We start from the raw sequence: 21,753 nt of genomic DNA, 5'->3' as shown, positions 1-21,753 counted from the left end.
ATTTGGGCAGCTGCCTTGTAGCCCTTCTTATCAGTAGAGCTCCTTTGCCAACAGGACCAGGCAAGGCTGAGTGGAGGACCACTTCTGCCTCATCCAATACCCCTCCATCCTGGTGGATTGGAATAGTGGCGGTGTATTGTTCTGTAAATCACATTCTAAGGGTCAAGGCCTTCAGTCATAGAATGTAGCTCAGCTTTTCCATTTTAGTTAGCTTTTGGAACAGCCTGCATGAGTGTTCTCCAACCAAAGCTAAGCTGCTTGAAATCCAATTGATTTCAGTATGTGCTTAGATCCCACACACTGAAGTCAATGCAGATTAAAAACACTTTGGTTGAATAACACCCTATTGCAATAATCAGGATGCCTGGGCTAGATTACACACTGTATCAATGATTATGGTTTGGGTCCTATATCTTAAAGTCATGCACTTTCAATTGATGGACAGTAATCTTGCTGTGTCTTTTGTTTAAAATTTTAAAACGTTTCTGCACAAAATTATTGCCTGTTCCAAAGTGATATTTGTATGTTATCCTAAAGACTTTGACCACAGATTACAGGGAAGATCCACTGTTGAAACTTCTTTGTGGGGCTCTTAAGCAGCTCCCATCTATATCATTGAAACTTGAGCAGGGGAATATCTCAATGGATTGTGCTCCTTAAGAATGCAGTATTTAGTTAACTGCAACAGTTTCCCCCTTGTAGTTTTGATGAAATGTTATCTAGCATAAGTGTAGGTAAATGTGTTTCTACTCTGGTTGGCTTCACTAATAGCTGGATGATTTAGTACAGCCTGTGTGTTGTTACTTAGAAATTCAAGAAAGCAGATAAGTAATCTGACAGAAGTTATAATTTGTAAAGACAAGAAGGTTAAAGGACTGCAGACCTGAAGGGCGGGTTTCTTAAAATAATTATGATTGTTTAGAAATGTTAGCAGACCAGGAAAGAAAATCTCAGACTCAGATTAATATGTGCTTTGTTTCATGGAGACTTATAAAGAACTGTATTTACTTACAGTTAAATGTTTATATTCAGTGTTATTCTGATTTATTTTGTAGTGTAGGTGGTCAAAAGGGATATTACATTTCTGTAGCATGCCATTTTGGATTCCCATCATCGAGCCATAAAAGCAAAGCAGAATTTAATAACTATACATCTAAACCAGGGATTGCTAAATTCCCCAGAACATTCAAGAATCCACCAGATTCTATCAGTCTCTGGGAGCAGATCAGCCTGTACACCTGCCCCTGCAAGGAGGGTTAGTCACTACGTTCAAATTTCACTGGGGAGTGGTCCATCCATGTCAACGTGATGACAATCAACCCCTGCCCTAATTACTATATCCCTTGCAATCCTCTGTGTTGTGTTTCTGGCACAATGAATTGAGACAATCTCAAGGTTGTCATGGTGGCCATAAAGTCCTGAGCTGGCCCAGCCAAAGCAGAAGTGGCGTGGACATCAAAGTCCTCCAAGATTAATATTCTGGGGTTCTCCAAAACCACCTCTGCCAGCTCAGTGAGGGAGGTGGTTGGCAATGGAGTGGGTGGTACACTAACAAGATCTCCTGTCCCTACAACCTAACATCAAATGCAAACCCTCACATCCAGCTACTACATTTGGATTGGTTTCCTGGTGAAATTTACAGGTTTTTTTATGGATTACTGCCACACATCCCTTCCCTCCAACCTCACAAAAGAAGAAAACCTAAGCAGGCAAAGCTGAGTAAGGACAGGGTCTCCTAGCAAACTTCATCCATGATCAGAGTTCTTTTACAGTGGTTGGATATAGCCTTAAATAATGGCACCACCAGATGATAGGACAGGTCAACATAGCTACTCAAATTTCTGTTGAGGGTTGGCTGAGCAGGAGCAAGACATCAAGTGTCTCTTACTCCCTCCTGTGATGATAATATTGCTTAGCCATCATTCCATACTTCCCCTTCCCCTAAACTCATCTTAGAAACCTCACAATTAAATGAGAGATTCTTGGATGAACTAACATGATGGTTCTGTGTTTCCTAGCTATACACAGAAATGTCTGTACAGTCGTACCTTGGTTGTCCTGAACACTGCAAACCCGGAAGTAAGTATTCCGGTTTGTGAACGTTTTTCGGAAGCCAAACGGCCTGCTTGACTGCAGGAAGCTCCTTCAGCCAATCAGAAGCCGCGCCTTGGTTGTCGAATGGTTTTGGGAGTCAAACAGACTCCCGGAACGGATTAAGTCCGACAACCGAGGTACCACTGTTTATGTATTTTCTGCAAAAGACAGAAGATAGGCCCATCTGATGAAGCTAGCTCTTCATTTACTACAACAAATTGCTTGGATTCTTTTATGATGGCTTTATACACCGAATGCTCACAGTGAGTTAAATTTTGAATGTCCTTTCAGAAAATACCTGTTCATTTCTGAAGTTTAAACAATATTCAACCTTGCAGGCTGAAATCCCAAAGTAATGGGGAGCAAGCCCCATTGGGACTGTCAACCCCTCCACGTATCCATGGTGTCTTGGTACTCCAGATCCCCTGCAAAGCAATTCCAAAGCATGTAGTAGTCAGGGCAGGCAGGTGGTGTTTGTGTTTGGGGTGGGTGCTGCGGGGCTATTTGGAAGGCTGGGCTGACCACTGCATGGGATTGTTCATGGCTATTACTGGTCATCCACATAAGGAACTGGGGTGTTGTTGAGGCATCCCCTGGGGACCCCCCTCCTAGTCTGATGTTGTTTTCTGTCTCCATGGCTGCAACTCCTTGTGAGTGGTTGCTGCTTTTCCTGACTCTCTCTTTGCCGCATTACTGCTGGGAAAAGAAGCTTGGAAGAAACGTGTTAGCATAAACACATTGTTTATTTCCATTCCTGGGGTGTTTGGTCTCTGTTTGACAAGTGTTCAAAGTGCCCAGTGTTTGTGGAGCGGATTCCCCAAGTGCCTGAGCCCCTCTCCTGAGTGGGCTACACCTTATTGTAGGAAGGCTGAAGTGAAGTGAACTGAGGCTGGCAGATGTGCAGCTTATATCCTGCTGTTCTGGCTGTGCAATTGGCCGGGAGTTATACCAAATCCTGAGTTGTCTATCATGGCAGTGTGGCCAGGGCTGCCGGCTGAGCCTGCTCCTGGGGATCAGGTCCCCTCCACTGACGTCCATTGTGTGTTTTGAGTTACACCACCTTTTTGGGCAGCTTAATTTAGACTGGGTTGCCAGGTCATGTGACCAAGCTAAACAGGCTTGGGATCCAATGTAAGTCTGCTCCCTCCAGTCCCACCCACCCCCCAGTGTACCTCCAGGATTGGGGAACCCCCTGAGCTAGAGATCTGCTGTATGCTAAGATGCTCAGTTCAGCGGATCTGATCACTCCCTAAGGATTGCCCCCTAAGCTTCAGGGAAAAACTGATTTTTTTGGAGGGAGGAATTTTCTAGAAGACTGTGGGTAGGCATTCTGGAAGGAATTTCCAGGCATAGAGACAAAAATGAGATAATGGGTGGAGCCATTGAAGAGAGCAGGAGACGATTATGCAGCTGAGGGCAGTGGGACTGTTCAAGTGATTACTGAATCTCACTAACAATTTAACACAAATAATTAGTAGCGTTGATAGCATAATCTAATCCTGTATGCCAGACGCTGTTGGAAATAGCATTTCTTAGACATCAATGCTGAATGGAGAGCTGAATAACTGCTACTATAGTATGAATATAGCTAAACATTCCCACTGAAATAACACCATTGGTAATCTTTCTTGGCTACATGCAGAACCTTCTAGGCCAAAAACATGCTATGAGAAATATGGCATATTCAGGATACTAATTTAAAGCACTGACATCTTTTGGGGGGGGGAGAGAAATCTAACAGTGTATACAAAGATGACTTTATGCTTACAAGAGGCAGTGTAAATTTTTGTTAGAAGTCAGGATGCTTATCAGGCCACTGAAGTCAGGTTCTGAATAACTATTATTGTGACTATTGTAGTGTATGTGCTAATGGTGATGAAATAAAAATCCTATGAATAATAAAGAATAATTTTTTTAAAAAAAATTAATTTGGAAAGGTAAATTATATGAAAACATGCCCATCTGGTTGGATTTCTACAGCTCAGTTAGGAAACAGAATCATGGGATTAATAGGAGTTTTTAATTAGAACAAAGAAGTTGGCAGCATTCGCCCGGGACTATATCACTAGGGGTGGGGATTTAACCCTTTTCAACTTCCATTTTCCTGATTTAAACCCTTCTACCAGAAGCTATTATTTGCCCATATGGGGGAAAAGGTTCCCTCCATATTTTCCCTTTCAGGGTGAATAGCAGCTCTGGGTGTATTTATACAGAGCAAATAGCTCAGATAGAAGGGTTGAATCCCTCTACCCAACTAACATGGTGTCAACAAAATCCTCCCAAGACCTTCAAACTTCAGAATAACCCACGGAAAATCCTAATCATAGATTAGTCCAGTTTAACCCTGAGTGACAGCTTCCAAGTCCAGAGTCTGCGAAAGTTTTAATAGGAAAAAATATACTAGGAGACCAAATCTAGAGGATCATTGGATATATAAGAAGAAATGTTAACCTGTGATAGACTGCAGTGGGTTCAGAGCAGAGTAAACACAGAATTCTACTTCACCCCTCCCCCAAAAAGAAACTTTTATAAATAAATGAAGTACTGTATATTCTGGCGTATAAGACTACTTTTTAATCCAGGAAAATCTTCTCAAAAGTCGGGGGTCGTCTTATACGCCGGGTGGAAAAATCTGTGGTCGAGTATATCTCAAACTCTATATTTTAACTGGAAAAGTTGGGGGTCTTCTTATACGCCCAGTCGTCTTATACGCCGGAAAATACGGTATTATAAGTTTAAGCCTTTAAAATAGCAACAACAGCAACATCTTATTAATTAGTTTGTTTAATTCCAAGCTGTGAGACATTGTTTAACCACTCAAGTTTCAGTGTTCTAGTGAAGTTTGTTCTTTGTATGATCAGTTTTGTATAATTGGTTTTGTTCCATTCTGAAAATGAATTCATTTTATTATCCTATATGACTGTATATTGGCAGAGGAGGTGGGATTGCAGAATAGTGATGCTCATGTTACTATAAACAGATGAAAAGTTGTAATGAAACTGCCCTTGAGCAGATTGATGTTTGAAGAATCACTCAGTCACTCATTTTTGGTGCCATCCTGGTACATTTTTTCCTACAGACAAGAGAGCTGCCTGCAAGGAGAAATTTTTTGTTTTTGAATCATGCAAGGACTTGATAGAGGTTGCCCCTTCAGGCCAAGTACGTATAATTCACAGACTGGCCTCTGAGGGTCTCAGAGGTATGACCTTATGTCTTGTGAATGGTTAAAATCTAACATATTGCTGAGAATGGATCTTTCCCTTTTATAATTACTGACAGAAAGAAATACACAAAGGATCCATTCAAAACTGGGAGACAGATTTCCATCTCTTGAGCACAACAAATGGTTTGCATTTAGTCAGCAAAACATTTGTTTCTCTAACTAATCACTAATTCCTCCCCCCCCCTTCTAAGATTTTCAATTTGGAATGCACATGATGGAAAGTCTACACTGACTTATGTAAAATGTAGATAAGACTTTTGCTGCACCATTCACTAACAGTGCCAAACTATTGTATTCTGCTGAAGTTTCACTTTCTGTCCTGTGATCATTATACAACACCGGTAGAGAAGGAACAAAAGACTCGTTTCAATAAAGCAGATATACCTTGAGCAAAACAGCTTTTGACTGAATATACACAAACATGACTTTTCCATTTCAGGTATTTTGATTGAACAGAGAGGGCTTTGATAGCCTCTGAGAAATTAGAGCTCTTTATTCATGGGTCTGCTATTTGTAATAAGTACTTTTGAGCTTACTTTCTATACGTTTGACTGGTTTGTTAGACAACTGCTTGTTAAGGAGAAGAAATGCTAGACAGGTCACCATTCCCTGGTCAGTTCTCTGTTTGCCTTTCTCGTTACCTTTTGCAGGAGAAAGCTTGTCACAGGTTTGCTTTCTAAAGAGATAAAAACCAAGCTTTCTCACACTAAATAGGTATATCTGTATTGTTGCTCTAGGGTTCAGGATGAACTTCAACAGTCTAAGTTGGAATCTTTCCACCAATTAATGCTCATTTGTTTTGGCTGGAGCCCAAAGTCTGCATGTAGTGTTTCTTTGCATGCATCGCAGCCTTCTAGGCTTCCTTGGGTATACACAGGGGGCTCTTCGGATGCCCGCTTTCCTGATCCCTGCATGATCACAACTGTAAATGGCACATTTCTACTTAATTAAATTGTAGTCTAGCATTTAGATTAGTTAACATTTTCAGAACCCCACAAGTCAGTAGCTTGTATTGGACCGGCAGAAACTTCGCATAAAACCTGGTCCCTTCTCTTTGTTTTTTTGTAGGGTGACACAAAGCTTGTGTCGTTAGCTTATAGAAGGGACTCTCGCCAGGAAGTGAGAATCCTGTGTAGTTTTTACAAAGGCTTTCCCATGTGGTGAGAGAGAGAAAATATCTGCAGGAAAAGGAGTACTAGAGAGAGTTATTTCCAATAACAATTGATGTGTGAAATCCCTCCAAGCTTCTTGAAGAGGAGTCTGTGTGGGTCATACATTTCAGCATGTAGGATGCTGGAGTGCTGGACAATACAGCTATTTTGTTCCTTTGGATTACTGTACACACGTTTCAGTTAAAGAAGAGGGACAAAGAACAGCTTGTGCATGTGCAGTGATTTTGGCTGTACCAACTATGACATAAAATAACTGCATGCTGGTCTTGTTCAGACAATAGAACTTCCTTTACTGTGTCCTAATGAAGGGGAGGGCTTTGCCTCCCTAAATCTGCATTTCTGTAACAGCATTGTAGTGCTATATCCAGCCCCTATTAGCCATACTTCCCCAGGGAGAGTCCTAAAATGCAAATAATGCATTGCACCTAAACACCCACCCACCCAACCAACCACACCCACACACCCACACACCCACTTTTCAATACATAGCTTAATACCCAGTCACAGTAACTGCAATCCTATGCACACCTGTAGTTTCCTTAGGTGTAAGCTCAGTTGAGCTCAGTGGGGCTCACTTCACATTGTATAGGTTTAATTTCGGAAGTGGCTCAGCCAGTGGCATTCAGTTGCAAAGCTACCTTCCTGGCAGGTATGTTGCTGCCACTTGTTGGAATGGAGATGGGGTGAGGTGTCAGGGAGTCAGGGCTGTGTGGGCACACACTGGCAGCACTGCCAGAATGGCTTTGCCAGTGCGCCCGCACAGTCCTGAGCTCCCTGCCACCTCTCCCTCTTGGTACGTAGCTGCGATGATGCTGCCTAGAAATTAGCATTGCGGCTCTGCCCCACCAACCGAGCTGCTTTTGTTCCATCTGCAAAACACATTGAACTTTAACAAAATACCTTCAGCCAGCTGAAACGCAGCCCTTTCACTTTCAACCAGAAATGCCAGCCATCTCGCAAATAAGTGTCACAATTTGCACGGCAGGCATGAAGTCGGAGCCCCATCCGAGTAAAAAGAAAGAGGTACCCACCCTCAACTTGACGAGTTTTTTCATTCTCTGTGTGAATCTGTTCCTCTATACTAATCTGCAGCTAATGAACTTGAAAGCCTTGTTATCGCCGCATGGCAAGGAAGGCCTGCTGGGAACTTTAGCACTCCAGTAGAAGACATTGTCATTCCTGCTCTGGAGCTCTGCTTCTTTTCATTCTGCTTCCACTGTGCCACTGTCCTCCAGTCTCTGATATAACCATCAACAACTCTGATTATTTTAGCTTTGCTGAAAAGAGAGGGCCTTACAAACATCTAGTGTGGTGTGTCATTTTGAATATGTTTCAGAAATAAGTCTTGCCAGTTTTGATTTAATGGATCAGCCCCACCTAAAATAATAACAGCTGAATGGGGGCAGCAGATGCCTCTGTCTTGCTGGAATGACTGCCTGTTAATCTAGTTTGGCTTTTCTCCTTGCAAATGAATTTTTATGCTGTTTAGTTCAGCTCACATTACCCCCCCCCTCCCAACCCTGCTTTACGCCTAACACACTAAAAGCTTTTTTAGAGGATTACTACTCAGCAAACAGGGTACTACTGCCTGCCATGTTGCAGATTTTCCTGCAATACGTAACATCTATTTCTTTCATGTACTGTTTAAATATGTTTTGCTTTTTAAGGTGTTGTGCCATGTCCAGATTCATTGTGATCAAAGCGCCTTTGTCACTGTCTCGAGAGGGAAAAACTGTAATAAATCACAATGTATTATTAAGAAGTACCAGCATGTGCTGAGCTTGGAATCTTGTTCAGCCTAATTTTATTTTGTCTCACTTTTGGTACTGCTGCCAAAATGCCACTGGTATAAATTATCCAATACTTTCGTTTTGGTTTTGGTTTTTTTGCGTGCATCTAAATAGTACTGATTAGAACTGCACGAGTCGTGACCCATGAAGCCAAATGCAGCCCTTCAGAGGATTAATCAGCAATGTTTTTGCTTCCTGTTTGGGACTGTAAAGCAAGGGGAGGTTTTGTCGAACACCCAGCATAAACTCAGATAATAATAATAATAATAATAATAATATACCTTTATTGTCAATGTACAACCTGTGTACAGTGAAATCAACCTGCTGGTGAAACATTGTTGGAACAAAGAAAATTAGTTATAATTTAAAATTATAGACATGGGCCCATCCCCCCGAGAGTCTTTTCTCTTCTGTGCCACCCCCTACCCCCCAAAAAATGGGTGGGATCAGGATGAAATGAGAGAAATAAAATAGAGTATCGGATCAGAAATAAGAAATTCTAGATGTTCACAGAGCAGGGTGTTTACTGAGACGGCACCATCTTCCCCCAAACGCCTCACTTGGATGTAGCGTCATTCAAAAGGCATTGTGGTGGAAATTATGGTGACCTTCATTAACCCCTCTCTTCTTGGTAAAGCCATAGTCCCTTGTTTATTTCTAGAATTTATTTTGCTTCCCCTCAGGATGGGGGGAATGTCCCAGTGCCTCCCCAGTTTTGTGGCCTGAAGGTGGAGCTATAAGAGTGGGGAGGCAATTTGGGCTTTGCACTAGAAATTAAATATGGGCAGTGGTTTGTTGGCCTGGGTGTTAATGATTTGATTGAGAATGGCCATCGCACTAGGTTGCAGGTTGAGCAATGAATGGGCATACAAAGGAGGATAAAACGAGTGCCTTGGTTTTTCCCTTTTCTGGACTTAAACGTAACTAAACCGTTCTGTACCTTATTCTGGAAACTGGAGGAGTTATTCCACTCACAACGAATGCCCTGTGTATCTTGTAGATAAGGATGAATGCTCTAAAGACAATGGTGGCTGCCAGCATGAATGCATCAACACCGTAGGAAGCTATGTATGTCAGTGTCGCAATGGATTTGTGCTACATGAAAACAAACACGACTGCAAGGAAGGTAAGAAGCAGTAGTATCAAGGAGCTGCTTACTTTGAAAGCTTTGCCAGATGTAGCCTGCATTCAGACATGGGATTTATTGTGTTACTTTTACTAGTAATAATACTCATGCTTCTTGTCGCAATTAATAAGACCTTTTACAGTGTATTATGAAAAATTGTGGCTTTTTGATGGATATACTGCCACATTGCGCTAAATTTTAACATGGCAAAAAAGAACAGTGTACTGGGATTACCACCCCAGTTTTTGCCACGTGAGATTACAGCACAAACCTCCTATGGATTTCGGGGTGTTGCAAACAAGTCCCCCCCACCCCGGAAAAACAAAACACAGAAATACGCTCTAAATTTCCAATAGTTTCCACCAGATTTCCAGAAGCTGCTTTTACACGCTGTGAAAGATCACATAAAATGTGGCTGATATCTCTTAAGGAAACATCAGGAAAACAAGTTCTGCCTGAATGCTGCCCAAGCCATTTGGGCATTTGTACCTTTTGCAAGGCGCATTATGGAAAAGTTCTGTATAATCTGTAGTGGACACTGCCATAAATGCAAAGCCAAACGCTAAACTACAACTGTGGATTATTGTCTGTTAGACTAAATAATTAGTTTGCCAGTAGTGATGGTAGTGACCTTGAAATTAGGAGGATTACTAGCCCTGGATTAACTTCCAGACAATTTTGCCATTGCCATGAAATGATGCTTTTCTGTTGACAATGGTATACATGTTCATTCAGACTCACTCAGTCTTTCTGTCAATTATTGATGCAGCCGAGTGTGAACAAAAGATCCATAGTCCCAATGGAATTATCACGAGCCCTAACTGGCCTGACAAGTATCCGAGCAGGAAGGAATGCACATGGGAAATCAGCGCTACACCTGGTCACAGAATCAAAATAGTAAGTAGCATCCGTATTAAGAACAAAAGCCCTTTGCCGTTCACCTGTAGATGATTGCAATGTTGTTTTAAGATTAAGATGAGTCATGGCTGAAGGCAGATGGTTAAATATACACGGCCAGGTTGAAAAGCTTCCTTCACACCATGATGGGGAACCTGTGGACCTTGGGATCTTGCTGGACTCCAACTTCTATCAATTGCAGACAAAACACTACTGCAGCTGGTTGTTGACTCTGGGCCTGCTGGCTCTGGAGTCTTGGAGTCTGTACTCTGAATAGTGGCACCAGGGACCTAGAAGGGTCAGGGCTTGTCAGTCCAACCTCTGTACAGTCTCATCAGGGCTGGCCTTAAGGCAGTTGGAGCAATTGGGCCAAATTGGGCCCCGCGGGCTGCTCCTAAGGGCAATCTAGATGGGTTGTATTTATATCTCTAAGATTCTGCAGACTTTGGCTGTGAACTGGGGCCCCACCCCCCCAAAAAAATCATGTTGGGCCCCAGAGTTTCAAATTGGGCCCCTCCGGCTGGCCCTGAGTCTTATAGTTGCTGGGCCCGAGTTGTCCTGCCCTCTCATGAAGTCTTGGGTTTGCAATTTTGGGAGAGGGGAGACTGCCCGCTGGGGGGCGGTTGGGCTGGGGAGGCCCCTCTAGATTTAGAGGTCCTAGGCTTCAGCCTACTTAGCCTATACATAAATCTGGCACTGATTGCCAATACTTTGGGATGATGAGAGTTATGATTGGATTACTGCAATGCACTGTATGTGGGGCTACCTTAAAAGGTGACCTGGAAACTACAACTAATCCAGAGTGCGGCAGCTAGACTAGTGACTGGGAGTGGCCGCTGAGACCACATAACACCGGTCTTGAAAGACCTACATTGGCTCCCAGTACATTTTCGAGCACAATTCAAAGTGTTGGTGCTGGCCTTTAAAGCCCTAAATGGCCTCGGTCCAATATACCTGAAGGAGCATCTCCACCCCCATCGTTCTGCCCGGACACTGAGGTCCAGTGCCGAGGGCCTTCTGGCGGTTCCCTCACTATGAGAAGCCAAGTTACAGGGAACCAGGCAGAGGGCCTTCTCAGTAGTGGCGCCTGCCCTGTGGAACGCCCTCCCACCAGATGTCAAAGAGAAAAACAACTACCAGACTTTTAGAAGACATCTGAAGTCAGCCCTGTTTAGGGAGGCTTTTAATGTTTAATAGATTATTGCATTTTAATGTTCTGTTGGAATCCACCCAGAGTGGCTGGGGAAACCCAGCCAGATGGGCCAGGGTATAAATAGTAAATTATTATTATTATATTATGAAATATCCCCATTATGGTCTCCTTTAGAAAGAGTGTGAAAGTTTTGTTATACCAAGGTCATGGATACGATTCCCATATGGGCCTCCTGCATATTCCTGCATTGCAGGGGGTTGGAATGAATTACCCTCAGAATCCCTTCCAACTCTATGATTCTATGAAACATTTTTAGTGATTATTTTCTACAAGTACTATTCTCGTGTACTGCATGTGTAATTTAGACAAGAGAAGATCGTCTTCTCATTACCATTCAGGTGATGCACAATGCAATATAGCACCTTTTAGATTAAAACGCAGCCTAGCTCTCAGTTTGGATGGAATGAGTTCTGTTTTTAACCAGCTTCTTGTGGAGGCTTTCTGTATCCACAAGAGGCCAAATAGCACAATACTTGGCCATATGAGAATAGTCTGGTTGAACAAAATTTATGAGTAGCAACTGGGATAGTTGTACAGCTGTTTATGGTGCATCTGCAGTTTCCTTCTATTACAGATGCCTAACCTTCCTAAAAAATAAAAGCCAGGAAAGTATTGGTGTTTCAGTTTGCAGTGCTTTGTGATTATTCTGACTGTTTTCTCTCCACTGCCAAAACATCGGCACTTGAGCTACATGAAGTTCCTCAAGGGCAGCTGTTAGCATAAACTCGCATCACATTGTACTTTGGATGGCTTCCACTGGGGATTCAGTAGATTAGAGCTGCTTTATTGTCCCAGACACAACTCGACAGCAGTTCTGTTTGCTCTCCACTTGACTTTTGTTTGGTTTCGTCGCTTTTAAATATTGCCTCTTAATGCATTTCCTTGCTGTACTAGAAAGTTCCTCGGATGCTCCTGCCAGATGGGACTGGTGCAGGAGGGAGGAAAGCGAGGAAAAAGATGCAGGAAAGCTCATGCCAGGCTTGCGTCAGAACAGTATAAAAGGGATCCTTCTTTCTTTTTACAACTGATGTGAAATGGCCTTTTCATAAATAGTTTTCGGGTTGCAACCCTAAACACTCTTAGAGTAAGCCCCATTGGCCACAGTGGGGCTTACATCTAAGTAAACATGTACAGGATTGTCCTGAACAAGTCTCTTCTTTAACATTTAATTTAGAACATGAGTTTGTTTGTTTGTTTGTTTGTTTTTTTAAAAACACAACAGACTAACTTCTGCTGTAATGGTGCAATTGCATTCAATGAGAACCTTCTGACCATGGAAGACTTTAGCAATCCAGGAAAGGAGACATTTTATGTAGATTCCCTACTGGCTTTTCAGCTCCCTGTACCCCTACCCATCTGCTCCAGAAGGTTGAGGGACTCTCTGGAAGGAGAAATGGGGAAAAAATGCTCCTCCTCGTCCTTTTAGGAAAGGCTACCACGATCACGGGAGAGTCTGGGTCCAACCCACTTTCTTTGCTAGTTCATCATTACACTACTTATAAAAGTTGCATGCCATTAAAAATCCAAAATGCCCAGAGTAGCAAAGCTATAGCATGGACCTGACCTCAGGTTCACATTCAGAACACAGCTGAAGTAATGGATCAATACTTTGTTTAACTTTTCAGGTTTTTAATGAGTTTGAAATTGAGCAACATCAAGAATGTGCCTACGACCATTTGGAAGTTTTTGATGGGGAAACGGAGAAGTCACCAATTCTTGGACGTTTGTGTGGGAGTAAGATACCAGATCCCCTTGTCGCTACTGGAAATAAAATGTTCCTTAGGTTTGTCTCTGATGCATCAGTACAGAGAAAAGGCTTCCAAGCTACTCACACTACAGGTATGAAAATAAATCCCGCTACTTCATTGATAAATGTTTAAAACTGTTTGGGGCCAAATTTTAATCTGGGCTGCATTTCCATTAAGCAGAAAGGGGAGCAAATATTAGTTATATGTTCCAAATACAACATTATTGCCTGTGCTTCTAATGTCCTCCGTCTTTTTATTATCGATGGAACAAAAACTAGTAGTATTGACCACCTTGTTGAAGCCAATGTGCTTTTTAATGAAGATGAAATATGGGGCTTCAACACTGGAAGCACATTGCATCCTTCAGACACTCAAAATTCTGTTAGAAAAAGCAGCTGCCAACATATTGATGTCTGTTATTTTTTCCAGGTCAAATATTATTTCTAGTTCTTTGTTATTTCAATTCCTTGGTTTATACTGGCCCCTAGCGGTGGTTCTAATATCATTCTTACCACCATGATGATTCAGAAACACAGGGTGGGAAATTAGGTGTGGTTCCTTTTAAAACAAGATTGAAAGAAGCGTATATTTGTGTTTTGTTTTTCCTTCCTTACTTTGCACAGAGTGTGGTGGTCGTCTGAAAGCTGAGAGCAAAGCAAGAGATCTCTACTCTCATGCTCAGTTTGGTGACAACAACTATCCAGTTCAAGCGGATTGTGAATGGCTAATAGTATCAGACCGTGGTTACCGAATAGAGTTAACTTTTCAGACTTTTGAGGTGGAGGAAGAAGCAGACTGTGGTTATGACTACCTAGAGCTCTTTGACGGTCATGATACAACGTCTCTGAGGCTTGGTCGGTTTTGCGGATCAGGGGTATGTAATCTTGAGGTTATTCCAATGATTAAGACTCTTCCAAATATGAATAAATAAAATGACTGTCTAAGGATGTGAAATATAGACGTTAATGCCCAAGCAACTTTTTGTTGTCTTTCTCTATACGGAAGATAGAAACACACCCCTATACACCTTATCACAACCTGCTTTTCTTTCTTTCTTTCTTTCTTTTACTCCTCTGAGTTTAAAAGCAGGTTGTGGTGCAGTGATAGGGTTCCCTATTTGAGGGGGGGAAAGAAGTATCAAAGCCCCACTGGTTCTGCTTAGCAAAGTGTATGTAAAGGGACGTATTGTACTTCTGCCAGTGTTTTGGCCTTTATAACCTACATGTTCATTGAGGTTAACAAAATTAAGTAACACCTGTTTTGACAAAGCTGCTTTAGTTCTTCAAGGTGAGAAAAGTCAAACAGTAAGCAAAGGAGCTATACATACATAGAAACCCAGAATTTTAGAAATTCATTCTGCTTTCAGCACTGAATGCTAAAAGCAAGACATGATATAAAATCCAATTTTGTGTTTCCTTGGTGAAAGCCATCTGTGGTGATCACACAGGGCCCCCGGTTGTTTCACGGACCATTGACCCTGTGCCACCACTATACCGCTGCCACCAACCAGGTCCTCCCTGGTATACACTGAGTCTGAGTCAGGATTTAAACTTGAACAAAGAATATCAAGTTTATTCTCACTCAGCAACAAGCTTTTGTTATTAATTACAGTGTTACACTTTATGCTCTCATTCTCATTCCTGTCTATAGCTCACTCTAACTCCTCTGCCTCCCCACCACAAAGCTGCACACACCACCCTCACAACCACCAACCACCAACTGAATTCTCCAGCTGATCTCTCTCTATCCCCAACTGAACAAGTGACTGAACTGTCAAAAACCTCTGTGCTGAGTCTTAAACACAGCTAGACTCCGCCCCTGGGTTTTCATTGGTCAGACTATTAACCCTCTCACTATCTCCCCCAATATGACATCACCATACCGAGTGGGCAAACGCCACACCATCTAGTTCATTTAATATTTAATCAATACTAAATTAATTATATTTCCCTGAACTTGCTTTTAAAGAACTTTTTCTGAGAGATTAAAGTAAACAGTTTCAGAAGGTTCTGTGCATGGGTTTTCCACCTTAAGAGGAACTTAGGAGGAACTTTTAAATGTGAGTTAGTTTATTTCAAGTAGAGAACTGTTCCAAGGGGGGAACTCAGCACTTCAAATAAAGTTTTATTTGGGTGTAATGGAAAGGAGAGTGTAGTATGTGCCTTATGGGTAGCACAACATAGCGGTGGGCACCTGAACTTTGAAACTATGGTTATCTCTCAGCATGGTCCTCAGTCAAGATGGAGCAAGTATCAGTATCAGGGTATGCTAAGCAGAGGGTGTCTGCTTAATTCTTTCCCTCTTTTCCCCTTTCAGCTCAAAGTTGCCCTTCCCAAGTTGCTTTTACCACAAAGAGGAGAGCAATTCTGAGCTGAAAAATGACAGGTATAAGGGTACAGAAGCCACACCCCCATTACGTTCCCAATCATATGTAGCCTGGTTCCAGGCTGCTTTAGTTTTAAGCAACAACATCATCAACAACAACACAAATGAAAGAATTATAAAGCTCTGCTTGGTGTGTAGTTTGAGCCTCAGAAGCAAGCGTGCTCTCAAAGCATTACTCCATTCAGTGCTGATGGCAGAACAAACACCAGCAGATTGTGGCCTCTTCTAGAGAAAGGAAGACCACACTGTTAATTGTTGCAACATGCTTAACTGTGTTCATGGTAACCTTGGCAACCCCTTTTCTCCCCCCTTTCCCTGCAGCCGCAAGAAGAGATTTATTCGGCAGGTGATTCTATTTTACTTCATTTTCACACGGATGATACAATCAACAAGAAAGGATTCCATATACGATACAAAAGCATAAAACATCAAGACAGTGTTCACACCAAAAAATAACAGAAGATCCCTTAGGCCACAAAATGAGACAGAAAGAGTGACTGTTGTGGAGAGAGGGGGTGGGTGGGTTTTGTTTTGTTTTGTGTTTTTTTAAATATATATATATAAAGACTGACATTCTTAGTAAACAAACATTTTTACACCATGCGTCCAAACTGAAGGAAACCTGAAACATCTCTCTGCTAAATATATTCCTGTTCTAGAGGAACAGACATTATAGCGATGACGTGTGGTCTCAGGCGTGGCTGTCTCTGCAAAGCCAGCGGAGGGGGCGCTGCATGCTTCCAGGGAGACTATAAGAGCTTTGCTCACAGCTTGACAAATGTCATAGTTGCCTGCATACTCAACCAGTTAAGATCCAGGAAAAATGACCCTGCAGACTCTTGACAAGTGACTGGTGTCCAGGAGGGCGGTGGGAAATGCCTACCTTCTGCAGGTCATGCACTCAGAAAACAAACAAACGCTGTCCTTATATTTTTTTTCTTATTTTAATTGCTTTGGTGATATATCCAAGATACAGTGAATGCAAAGAAAAGTCTGGGGGAAAAGGGGAGGGAGATCTTCTGAGATTATTATGCACTCATAATTCATCTGTCCCACCAACGCATTAATGTCATGAAAACTGGAAAACTACATCTGCAAAATCGTTGAAACTTTAGAGAGTTGATCATAGCAACATATTGGAATGTCTGAAGCGTTGTACATTCATCATCATTATGGGAACATCCAGACTTTGGACGTTGTCATTTACTGAGAACATTGAGTTTATTATTGCTGAAGGACTCCATACCTGCTGACCTCTTAAATTTTACACTAAGTACTCATGAGAACGAGTATTTCACAAGCCTGCTGCAGACCTTTATTCAATAAACAACAGAAGTAACCAGGACCAGGATAATCCGAAACACCAGTTAATGGATTTCATGTCAGTCATAATGAGCTGCTGCTCAGCATTTCCTTGAAAATCTTTGTGAATGGTTTCATTTTATTTTTTAATTTTAAACCAGTCAAAAATGAATATTAAAAAGTTGGTTTCCAAAAATGTATTTCTCAGCAATTGGGGACAAAAGGGGTGGGTGGGTGGGTGTTTTCTGGAAATAAGACTTTTGTGATGGCAAAGATAATTTCTATGGTGCTATTCCATGAATATATTATAAAAAAAATAACCACAACGCAAGATGTTTTAGATCTTTTGAGCCAACAATCTGCAGATCATGAATGTCTCACTATGCCTGGCTGCATCTTAAGAAGAACAGACTTTCTAAGCATGTGAAAAAGATAATTGCAACGGCAGCACTAGTCCTGTGGAACAACTACTACTATTGCCTTAGAATTCTTGCACATGATCATACAGATCTTTCTGTAGATACATCTGATTTGATAAAGAACTTGACAATTTGAACATTTCACGTGTGTGTTCACAAAAGTGATCCACGAGCAAATTCCCATCTGCAGAGCAAGATCATCAGTTGTAAATACAGTGGACTTCCTATTGATGTAGAAATAAGTACTTTTAGGAGAAACTATTGTATGTGCTTTAGGCCATACATGGCTTTAGTCACAATGTATATGCACCATGTAAGTACCGGTATGTATGAATGAGTGCTTTAAAAAGTGTGAGATGTGTTGTGTACGGATGGACAGGTAAATTGTATTTCATGTGCCAAGTTCTGCCAGAATTCGGATTTACTGTAGCAACTTCCTTTAAAGGTTTCATAAGCAGGACTTCAATAAAGAATCCAAGAGCTAATGAAATGTTACGTTTCATTTAAAAGAACTATTTTGGTATTATTTGATGCTGGTTGCTACACCACTTAGTTTTTGTTTCCTTACCACAATCATACACTGGCATTAATAAATGTGTTGTTGTTTTTTTAAATAATAATAATATTAAAATAAAACTAAGCATGTGCAGGTCTCATTGTTTGTATGTTGTTTCTGTATCACTCCTTTTGTCCTCCAAATGACATAAATGTCAAGGGTGCTTCCTAGCCAAAGGAGTGCACACAGCAGAGAGTTTATCCTCAAAGATAACACTTACAGTCACTTCTACAGCCCTAGACACCAGTCTAGCATCTAGGCAGCTGTTCCCAGGTCTGTGTTCTATAGAGCCATTGCAGCAAGAGAAGACAACTCCCTCTACCCCCATTTATGAACCTTTCCCCGACAGGCTGTGCACCTTTGTGGAAGCTTCCTCTGCTCATCCCTTTTCAATCCCCTCCTGGTTCTGGGAGACAGTGGTGCAGGTTGTTTGGTTGAAAAAGACCTGTGGCAGGGTCTTTTTGGTGGTGGTTCCCTGATTGTGGAAAACCCTCCTGAGTTAGATGCCTTAGTTTCCCTATTAACGTTTAGGAGAAATTTAATAACATTCTTGTTTGCCTAGGCATTTGATTGCCAAATGTCCTCTGGAAACTCTGAGAGTAGATTATTGTTTCTGGAGCTTTTGACTGTTTTTAGAAGGTTGTTTTAATTAGTACATGCAGTTCCTTTTGTCTTTATTCATATGAATGGAATGCATCAGTAGCTATCAGGTATAAGGGTAGTTGAACTTATCATCAAAAATGTTCTGAGCAGGCTGTGAACAGGCTTTTTACCATGTCAGTTATGTCAAGAGTCTGCAAATTACCTTTCGCTCCATCTTGACACAGGTTGTGTTTTGTCATGATCCACTTAAGTAAAATTTCACATGAAACATATTTCTCGTTTTTGATGGCACTCTTCCCCCTTAAGAAATAATTTTGAGTAATATGACACCTTCTCTGCCGTTGCACTTAATCTTCCAAAGGGCAGTGATGGCTGGAGGCAAAGGGATTTACTACAAAAAAAGACGCTCAACTACAGCACATTACCAACAAGTTATATTGGGCTTTGCTGCTTCTCTTGTACTTATAATTTTTAAATTTATTCTTAGTTCCAAATGCTTTTTGTTGTTTGAACAATGCCCCTGCCTTTGTCTCCAGTGGGAGGGAAGTGAATTATTCCAGTTCCAAGTCTGGCAGATTTATTCCCCCATTGAGGGCGGGGAGGGGAGTTGGTGTGTCAAGGAATTGAGGAAACTATGGCTCCTTCAGGTCCATGCCTTCCCCTGCTCTGCCCTTGTCAACCTTTAGTGGTGTCAGAAGTCCAAAGTTGGCGAGACAAGGGCTTCAGCAGTGTACAGGGTGTTCCTTTGAGGATCCAAAGATGGACCACTCCACCCTTGTGTTGGATTCAAATTTATGACCTAGAATATGAACATACAGTCGTTGAACTACATTTTGTTAAAACCTATGCTTAATTATCATCCTCAAAAATGTTTATTATTTTGCTTATTAAATGTTGGTCATATTGTAAGGTCTGTAAGAGATAGTGTGGGGGTGTAAGAAACTCATGTTAACATTCCATAAGGTGACTGGTTTAATTAATCAACCAGCATATTTTGGATATACACTGAGAAATCTAAAAGTATTTCATGCATTTTGTTCTAGGTAACCATGATCAGACCATAAATTAAGGAATTCAGTAGCACTGCCATAAAGAGGGGCTGATAGTGGATGGTACACAGAATTCAGGCAACACCTAAAAGGCACCTCATCTTAACCAGCAATGCAGTCCACTTCATCATTTGGTGTCTGTTACCTAAGACCTATCTGCAATTGTGCACCAGTAGAAAAATGGCCCACGATCTTCAGACTGGTTTTGAATTATAGAAAGTAAATATAATTTTGAGGTCATGCTTAATCTTAAATATTTCTTCATCGGTGTTTTAACAAATATTCACCACTATTTGAAACAGTATGCTGGGGAGGGGGAATTCAAGGACTCTCCACATGTGATGGTCCAGCCTAAAATATGAGATAAAGTTTTCTTTAGGAATCCAGTCCTGAGTGTCTTTTTGAAAGAGATTAAAATATCACAAACCCGACATAAAAGCTTACATTTATTATTAGTTTTAGAACAATAAATTATAGGCACCTCTGAAGAAGAAAGTTCTCATTGTCTAGCAAAATGGTTTACAGGGATCTGGAGAGTATTAAAAGTGGGGAGAAATGTAAGGATGTTAAGAAATATCTACTTGGAATGGCTGACATCTCCAAAGTATGGAGCCAAATCAGACATGGTCAAATCATGCCAAAATGGACAAATAAATCTGTTTCTTCAATTTGTGGCTGTAGACCACAGAGTATTCTCCTTCCCTTGCTCCCTCCTCCTCTTTCCAGATGTAAGACTCTTTTGAAACACTGCATCTGTAGTTTTTGGGTTCTTTTTTAAAACCCAGACCTTTTTTAGCGCTGATATTCTACAGTCATTACCTGTGTTATAAAAGTTTGATTATGTATTTTCAAGACTATGTAAAGGTTTTGGGATGCTTCATAACATACATACAGCATCTTTCATTTAAACTGATATGGTACAGCTGACTGCAATGGAGCAAAGGTGTAACACTAACCACACTGACTTAAAAATAATTTATGTTGGAAATGACTTATAGTCATGCTTACAGGTTTTGGTACTAATCTGCTCAACTGCAGCTGTTCTGAGTCAAGTGATTTTATTTTATTTTTTTAAGCTGCGCAAGTGCCAGGATTCAAACCCTTTGCATATGCTGAACATGGGGTTTGCGTGACATAAAGGGTAAATTAGGGGGCGTGCTATGAGGGAACTGCAGGGGAATCAATGAGATCAGCAAAGGAAAAAGAAAAAAAAGCTTTTAATAGTGAAAGGTCAGAGTGTTTTGTGTGGTACTGCTTGATTCCTGTAAAAGTTTCCAGGTAAGACCTGCTGCTCCCTGTGACAGATTGATGTTGCCTCTGTCTTTACCATTTTCTTCCTCACAGCTTGATAGGAAGCAAAGAATAACACAAGGCAATTGACAACATTTTATTTAAATCTCTAAAAGGATTCAAAAGTTCTCAGTGTTCTGTGCCACAACCAAGTGCAGATTTATGAAGCGCTTCCAGGCAGGCTGCATATTTGCCCATAATGTGGTTGCTATCACACACTTTCTGTAGAGTGCAATTATCCCATTACTTTTCTAACCACACAATAAACAGATATGGGAAAGTGATGGGGAAATATCAGGATGAATGCTGAATAAACAGCTGGAGTTGTATAACCTCTGCACATTTTGTGGAAAAATGTTGATGTGAATGCTGAATAAACAGCTGGTCTGGAAAGTCGCCATGACACTTGGGGCACTTCTCGACTGCCTCTATTTTGGGGTGGGATTCAGTCACTTACCAGTAAATTCAGGTTGTGCAATTGAAGCCAATTTGGAGCTCTTGCAAAACAAACCCCCTCCCCCTCCCCCAAATCTGACTTTTTGTGATAAGGGGAAATGCTTTCGAAAGTGTGGAATAATGCTTGCTTGGCACAGCACCATATAACCTCCCCACAAATTTTATACAAACCAAATAAACTGAATGCCCAATAAACAGGCCATCTGAAGCAAATTTAAGCACCATGATTTCATTGAGTTTCAATATATCTATATCTATATCTATTTCTATATCTATATCTATATCTGCTCCAAAGGTAAATGTGACCTGCTTTTTTCCTTTCTTTAGGAAGTCTCATTTGCAAGAAGTATAAATGCTCTTGTCCAAATGTTAACTGTTCCTTGTGAAGGATATCATTTTCTTGCTTCCTTCGGATGTGCTTTTCTTATTG

At 41.3% G+C, this 21,753-nt stretch overlaps 1 protein-coding gene across 3 annotated transcripts in view; it reads left to right on the top strand.

The window, feature by feature from the left end:
- The window catches only part of TLL1 (tolloid like 1), a 132,676-nt gene extending 116,494 nt beyond the window's left edge, over nucleotides 1-16,182 (top strand). Inside the window, exons 17-22 of one of the 3 annotated variants that reach the window (XM_033159737.1) lie at nucleotides 5,174-5,293; nucleotides 9,280-9,405; nucleotides 10,175-10,302; nucleotides 13,141-13,354; nucleotides 13,887-14,137; nucleotides 15,970-16,182. In XM_033159737.1, the coding sequence (XP_033015628.1) occupies nucleotides 5,174-5,293; nucleotides 9,280-9,405; nucleotides 10,175-10,302; nucleotides 13,141-13,354; nucleotides 13,887-14,137; nucleotides 15,970-16,104 (974 nt within the window). In that variant the 3' untranslated portion in view covers nucleotides 16,105-16,182. Of the gene's footprint in view, nucleotides 1-5,173; nucleotides 5,294-9,279; nucleotides 9,406-10,174; nucleotides 10,303-13,140; nucleotides 13,355-13,886; nucleotides 14,138-15,969 lie in introns of those variants that run through there. The other 2 variants (XM_033159738.1, XR_004427312.1) reach the window with 2 other exon arrangements.
- Nucleotides 16,183-21,753: the final 5,571 nt, after the last annotated feature.

Source organism: Lacerta agilis, chromosome 9 (genome assembly GCF_009819535.1).
Source record: "Lacerta agilis isolate rLacAgi1 chromosome 9, rLacAgi1.pri, whole genome shotgun sequence".
In the NCBI taxonomy this organism is placed as follows: Eukaryota; Metazoa; Chordata; class Lepidosauria; order Squamata; family Lacertidae; genus Lacerta; species Lacerta agilis.
This window is presented reverse-complemented; position numbering and strand designations above follow the sequence as displayed.